Raw genomic sequence first — 7,399 nt, 5'->3', positions numbered from 1 at the left:
AGGCTCTGAACCGGCCTTTTTGGGGGCTAAATAATACACCTTTTGCAGCCAGCCCGTAACCATCAGCCACCCCCGTAACCATTTTGCCGGTAAAATCGTTACGGGGGTGGCTGAGGGTTATGGGCTGGCTGCAAAAGGTGTATTATTTAGCCCCAAAAAAGGCCGGTTCAGAAGTTTGACATACAGTTTTCACATTGTTTGGTACGATTGCCTTACATTCTTCAGACTGTACAAAAATCAGATTCCGCTAAAACTTTCCAAACTAGATTCTATTAAATCAGTTTTGATACAGAAAGTTTTATCAATGTTTCACACAAAAACATCCCAAACTGACAAATATCACAACAAATACACAACATTAACCAATATCTAAATAAGTATAACAAAAATATCTACCCACTGTTCTACATCTGTTCTATTGTGACAAGTACGCTCTTAAGAAGTCGTTGTACGAGATTTTCCCCACCATTCCTTTGTCGTAAAAAGTCATTAAGTGGAAGAATTCCTCCTCGGAGAGGTTGATGCCGTACTCTTTAAGGACTTGACGGAAGTCGACCGGGGACACGAACCCCTCGCCTTTCGCGTCGATGGCTCGGAACGTGCGGCGCATTCGCTGCCACTCCGCCATGATGACGTCCCTCATACGCAGCATGGCGTCGTACAGGAGGCTGCTCTCCGCTCCTTGCTTCACCTGTCAGGTAAAAGTACATATTAGAATACCTTAGCATGTCTTGAAATGCAAACTGTGACTAGAAGAATCATGATGTTTTAAGTAATGGTGTTCTTGATCACCTATAAGCAACGGGATAAATTCTTTGGAGGTGCCAGATGTTTCAGATTGCATTGGCTACGTTTTAAAGTTTTATCAGTGACTGAGAATGAGTCAGTATATAAACAAATATCTGAATTTTCTTGATTGAAGGCAGGAGAAAACATAGATCTTAATTGAATACTCAATTGCATAGCACTGAAGGACAAGATAACATATTGTCATGAGTACTCTAAATCCTGACTCTCAATCAGCCTTTTTCTGTCAAATGTGGGCTCTGTACATGTGATGCAGTTATAATTAAACTAAACAGTGTTAGAGTACCCTTCAGAGTAACAAAATACGTTCTTAGACGTCTTAAGGAGGTCTTGGGTGTACTTACGCTGAAGCAAAAGTATTTACGAGTACTTGTGCTGAAGTTCGGATAATTTTGAGGTACTTACGCTGAAGCGAGGAGGATTTGCGAGTACTTAAGCTGAAGCACAGAGTATTTACGAGTACTTGTGCTGAAGTGCGGATGATTTTGAGGTACTTACGCTGAAGCGCGGCGTCTGCAGCTTCTTCCTCTGCAGGATGGACTCCTGCTGGGGCTTGAGGCGGAGCAGGAAGTGCCGCAGGAACGCCTTGTACGAGAACCGCCCGTTGTTCCGCATGTCGTACTTGATCCGCAGCTGCTCAAGGTCGTCCGCTGCCAGGTAGATGTTGAAGCTTTCTACAATGGCTGAGAGAGAAAATAAACGACATTGAGACATGATAAATGAATAAAGATTTTATCATTCTTCAATGCAAGGGGGCATGTATTTACAAGAAGGTGTTTTTGCTCTGTTTATTGTACTTAATCCTGAACCTGTCAAGGTCATCCGCAGCTATTGAATCGTGTATAGTTAGCACATTGGTACAAAGCAGACTGCAGTTACATAGTACTGCTTAACTGAGGCAAGAAAACCAAAAGCATCACAGGCTAGTGACCAATGGGATAATCTATGACACTGCCTTAGAAAAGACTGTCTTAGCCTAGTGTAAAAAGATAAACATTCCGACATCCACAGCCCCTCAGACAGATAAATAAAGCTTAGTATACATGATTATTCTAGGGAAATTCTAAACCATTCTTAAGTATGATGTTCAAAGAAAATTTCCTCACCTTTGAAGTCCTCCATGTAGATCTCGCCCTTGTTCTCGGGGTCGCGACTCTTACACAGGCGCTGGATGTCCTTCCAGTGGCGGAACACGCGGTCCTTCATACGCAGCTCCGCCCCCTGCGCGTTCACCAGGGGGGTGAAGGGTCGCGACATCCGGGACGTGGGTCGCTCGCTCATCACACTCTGTCGGGGGGGGGGGGGATTTAAGTTTACATTTACTGGACTCAGGTGATAAACCCTCAATAGAGAATGTATGAAATTTTGGCTAGTTTCAAGATACAGTAGGTAAGATGTGGAAATTAGCTACTATGACCTCCATACTGCTTTTGGACTTGTACTTGCTTTACGATAGCGCTAGATAGGGAAAACTACTAGATTAGTACATTTTTGGAAAGCTGAGATTATTATGCAAAATGACATGATCATACTTCCAGTGTTTGATTCCTTGATTCACAATGATTATGTAGTTTTCTTCTCATTGCGGGTATTACAAAATTTAATTCACTTGCCCACTTACTATTGACAATCAAAAATTATCAATGAATTAATCAACTAGTTAATGAATGAGTTTCTGGAACGCACCATTCTGCCTGACTTGGGGGTGGAGGCCGTGGCCGGTCGTCGAGCAAACACCATGGCTGAGGGGGTCTCGGACATGGCGGTCGGTGGTGGGGAGGCGGGCGCCGTGTCCGGGAGTCGCGTCCTTTCCACGGAGAACTGTTTGAGGAACTCGCGGTACACGACGTTTCCGAACTCGTTCACCGGCATGCTCTCCCACAACTGGTCAAACTGGGGGGGAATAGAATATCGTTAAGACCTAAAACTTGTCGTAATCTGTTGGATTGTATGCCGAGGTTATATTCCCAGCCCGTCAACTAAGAACTTGTGATAAACAGTGTTTTTGAACTCGTTCAATGGCATGCTTGCTCTCCCACAACTGGTCAAACTGTAGGGGGGAAAATGTATTGGTTAGATGTAGAAATTATCGTAAGATTCTAATCCCGCTTCTGCTACTACAGCTTTAAGTACTATGAGTACACGGCCTAAAAATTGTCGTAATTAGATTGTAAGTCATCCGGTTCTATTCTCAACTCCTGTCAACTAAGTTGAGTATGCCTCAAGAACTCTCTGATTCCGAACTCGCTCACTGGCATGCTCTCCCGCAACTGGTCAAACTGGAGGGGGGAAACGTTTTGTCAATGAAGACATCCAGGTAATAAGATATGCCTTAAAACAGTTACTCAAGCAACTGGATAATATTATGATTTTGGAAGTGGTCAGATGCTTCAGGTAGCATCCGCTACTTTGAAACTGAGCGAGATTTGTCAAAAAGCTTTTTTTTTCATCAAAAACAAACCAGTCCTTAAAAAACCTGCTTTTTGACGGATCTTGCTCAATGTCACTAGCGAAAGGTAGTGAAGGCTACCTGAAACGTCTGAGACGGTCTGACCATTTCAAAAATCATACTAATTATCCAGTTGCGTGTAATGAGCAACTGTTTTTTTTTTTCAAAAGAATCTTTCATATTGAAAATATCAAGTAGTATTTACCAGTGTTACAGTCAACCAGCATATCCTGTGCACAGCATTGGTCTTCTCTGTCATGGTCATATCAATGAGTTCATTGAGCTTATCTGGTTGAGATCACTTTCACTTCCTTGGAAGATGACAGAAAACATCTCACCTGGTCGTCCGACAGTCTTATGGCGTTCTTATTCAGGATGTCTCGGAAGTCCTCCTTCGCCACGACCCCGATTTTGGCGTAGTCGACCTCCGCGAAGGAGCGAGCGAAGGCGTAGAAGCGGGCGCTGACCGCCTCCTGTACCCTGGCCTGGACCTCCTGCATGGCCAGCTCCTGCGGGGACTTGGGTTTGGCCGCCTTCTGGATGTCTTCTAGCCAGTTCTGGGTCGCCTGGGGGATAAAATACAACCATTCATCAGTAATTGTTACCCTGGCCTGGACCTCCTGCATAGCTAGCTCCTGGGGGGACTTGGGTTTGGCAGCCTTCTGGATGTCTTCTAACCAGTTCTGTGTAGCCTGGGGGATAAAATACAACCATTCATCAGTAATTGTTACCCTGGCCTGGACCTCCTGCATAGCTAGCTCCTGCGGGGACTTGGGTTTGGCAGCCTTCTGGATGTCTTCTAACCAGTTCTGTGTAGCCTGGGGGATAAAATACAACCATTCATCAGTAATTGTTACCCTGGCCTGGACCTCCTGCATAGCTAGCTCCTGCGGGGACTTGGGTTTGGCAGCCTTCTGGATGTCTTCTAACCAGTTCTGTGTAGCCTGGGGGATAAAATACAACCATTCATCAGTAATTGTTACCCTGGCCTGGACCTCCTGCATAGCTAGCTCCTGCGGGGACTTGGGTTTGGCAGCCTTCTGGATGTCTTCTAACCAGTTCTGTGTAGCCTGGGGGATAAAATACAACCATTCATCAGTAATTGTTACCCTGGCCTGGACCTCCTGCATAGCTAGCTCCTGCGGGGACTTGGGTTTGGCAGCCTTCTGGATGTCTTCTAACCAGTTCTGTGTAGCCTGGGGGATAAAATACAACCATTCATCAGTAATTGTTACCCTGGCCTGGACCTCCTGCATAGCTAGCTCCTGCGGGGACTTGGGTTTGGCAGCCTTCTGGATGTCTTCTAACCAGTTCTGTGTAGCCTGGGGGATAAAATACAACCATTCATCAGTAATTGTTACCCTGGCCTGGACCTCCTGCATAGCTAGCTCCTGCGGGGACTTGGGTTTGGCAGCCTTCTGGATGTCTTCTAACCAGTTCTGTGTAGCCTGGGGGATAAAATACAACCATTCATCAGTAATTGTTACCCTGGCCTGGACCTCCTGCATAGCTAGCTCCTGCGGGGACTTGGGTTTGGCAGCCTTCTGGATGTCTTCTAACCAGTTCTGTGTAGCCTGGGGGATAAAATACAACCATTCATCAGTAATTGTTACCCTGGCCTGGACCTCCTGCATAGCTAGCTCCTGCGGGGACTTGGGTTTGGCAGCCTTCTGGATGTCTTCTAACCAGTTCTGTGTAGCCTGGGGGATAAAATACAACCATTCATCAGTAATTGTTACCCTGGCCTGGACCTCCTGCATGGCCAGCTCCTGCGGGGACTTGGGTTTAGCTGCCTTCTGGATGTCTTCCAGCCAGTTCTGGGTCGCCTGGGGTATAAAATACAACCATTCAGGTCAAGATGGACACAGACGGCTGGGAGGAAAGGTTAGATCTGACCATATTCACTTTCTGGAACTGTGTGTACTAAGGTAAACTCTGACATTTCTGTTTAGTAAGAGTTTCAGAATTTATCTATTTCAACTCAGAGAATCAAAAAATTGAATTGGTGTGGCCTTAGCAATTCTTTTTCATGGCTTAATCAATTGAAAAAGTTCTATGTACACACCAATGTTTTAGTGTTTGTTTGTCTGTTTATTTTGTTTACAGTGTACCATCTGTCACCTTCCTCAGGGCAATACTAACTGCTATTATACACTGCAGCTAGATGACATTGCTTATAGACCTTTCTCACGCGGCGGCCATGATAGAATGAAAACGAGGCCCTTGTGGCAAACATTAGACCGATCCTAACTGTCAATCACAATTACCAGTTTAGCCAATGATTACCTGATAATTAGAGAATCAACCAATGAGGAAACGGCTGCATGACCGTCAAATATTTGCATTTCTATGTTTTTATTTTGCATTTCTACGCTCTGACAGAGGAGGGCGGGGACTATGGGATCGGTCAACGAAGCTCTAAATTGCCGCATCTTTTTTGTACATTACATTAGTTATAATATTGATACTTGGATATTATATTTTAAAACTTAATGTGATTTAGGAGGAAAACTATATCTGTACATTATTTTTGCTTCTTTGCCTCATTGGCCTCGTCTTCATTCTATCATGTCCGCCGTGTGAGAAAGGTGTATAGAATCTTTCAGTCCCAAAAAGTAAAGTATTAGAATGTAATACATTCAGCCATTCAACAAGTCTGACCTCTTGTTCGTTCTTCTTGAAGTCGTCGAGGAAGGCCCTCCAGTTGATGGTGTTGTCGGAGTGGAAGGAGAGTTTGGCGAGGAGCGCGCGGAACTGTTTGTCGGAGTGTCTAAAGCAGAAGTGGTCGATGATCCGTCTGAACTCCGAAGCCTTCACCTTCCCAGTGCTCTCCTTGTCAAATGCATTGAAAGCCTGAGGAAAAGTGGAAAGAAAAGTATTTGAAATAACGTTATTTTCAAGAGGTTTCAGCCATGGTTTACAACCCTTTCAGAGAGCTACAGAGAAGGCAAAACGGAGCAGAAGTGGTCGATGATCCGTCTGAACTCCGACGCCTTCAGCTTCCCAGTGCTCTCCTTGTCAAACGCGTTGAAAGCCTGTCAGGAAAAGTGGAAATGTAGATTAGAAACATGTTTTTTTTAAGAGGTCACGGTCATGGTTTAGAAGCTCTACCGCTACAGAGATGGCCAAAGCTTCACGATCAGAAAAAGGGAGAAGACTTAAGACAAAGTTTGCAGCATGACTCCAAAAGATATTATGTATTATTATGCCAAATTAGTGCTGCTATTTTGTCTGTCACAGGAGCTGGAAGATTGGCAAAGGAGGATGTAAGGGATAAAGTCATCTCTCTCTGGCTCATTCCCCGTCGTCGAGGATTAGTGGGAAGGGCAGGCCCTCTGATGGCTGAACAGTCCTATCCTGGAGTGGCGTGCTCGCCCGCATCGCTCGCAGATGAACTGGGCCTGGGCTGGTAGATTCTGAGCAGCCGCCTTTCATCTCTAGTTGCCTTATTATCTCCATGAAAAGTTGTTTTTGGTATGTCTGTGTGTCTGTTTCTGCATATTTGCTGGTCAGTATATAAAATCATAGGTCTGGATGGATTGTGACAATATCTGGGTAGGTGTTGGGAAGAGGAAGGCCAAGTTAGATTTGACCTCCTAGTGGCTTTCCTTAACACTGCAGCAGAACTTCCGGATTTTGCCAAATGTTTTGTCCTGAATAAGCTGTGAGGTGGATTGGTCTTGACATCAGGAAGAAGACTAATTATAGTTAGAAAATATTTTAGATTTGTCCTCACCTTCTCAACAACAACGAAGTTCGAGGCGACTTTTTCGCGGAGCTTCTCCAGAGACTTCTCCGCGGGAAGGCCGTCGTACTCCTCGATGTTCACCGGCGACCGCCGACGCCCGTACTTGGACGCCCTTCCGTCGTCGATGGCCTTTAGGAAGTCTGGATAAGACAACTTGCCCTTCTCGGGAGATAGACCAAGTCTGGGGGACACAGGATTAAATGATTGATCAAATTGTTGATTAGCTGATTTCGTCCATTTTTCATGTAAAAAGCAAGAGTTATATACGCTATGATGTTTCTGAGAAAAAATATTTTTTCGAATGCCTATTAAATGTTTACTTGACAATCTGGTTCAAAAATTTACCTGACATTTTCCAAGTTTTCCAACTATTAGTCTTATTTTGGTAACCGTTG

General features: G+C 44.7%; 1 protein-coding gene across 4 annotated transcripts in view; it reads right to left on the bottom strand.

Moving 5' to 3' along the window:
* Positions 1–415: 415 nt before the first annotated feature.
* LOC136421403 (EF-hand calcium-binding domain-containing protein 6-like) overlaps positions 416–7,399 on the bottom strand; it is a 31,413-nt gene continuing 24,429 nt past the window's right edge. For all 4 annotated transcript variants that reach the window (XM_066408666.1, XM_066408667.1, XM_066408668.1 and 1 more), the window contains 7 exons: positions 6,993–7,185; positions 5,918–6,109; positions 3,595–3,822; positions 2,494–2,700; positions 1,914–2,094; positions 1,306–1,490; positions 416–691 (listed from right to left, as the gene is read on the bottom strand). In XM_066408666.1, the coding sequence (XP_066264763.1) occupies positions 416–691; positions 1,306–1,490; positions 1,914–2,094; positions 2,494–2,700; positions 3,595–3,822; positions 5,918–6,109; positions 6,993–7,185 (1,462 nt within the window). The remainder of the gene's footprint in view (positions 692–1,305; positions 1,491–1,913; positions 2,095–2,493; positions 2,701–3,594; positions 3,823–5,917; positions 6,110–6,992; positions 7,186–7,399) is intronic.

The sequence above is a fragment of the Branchiostoma lanceolatum genome, chromosome 16, assembly GCF_035083965.1.
Source record: "Branchiostoma lanceolatum isolate klBraLanc5 chromosome 16, klBraLanc5.hap2, whole genome shotgun sequence".
Lineage (NCBI taxonomy): Eukaryota > Metazoa > Chordata > Leptocardii > Amphioxiformes > Branchiostomatidae > Branchiostoma > Branchiostoma lanceolatum.
Note: the sequence above shows the minus strand (reverse complement) of the source record. Positions and strands in the feature narration are given on the sequence as shown.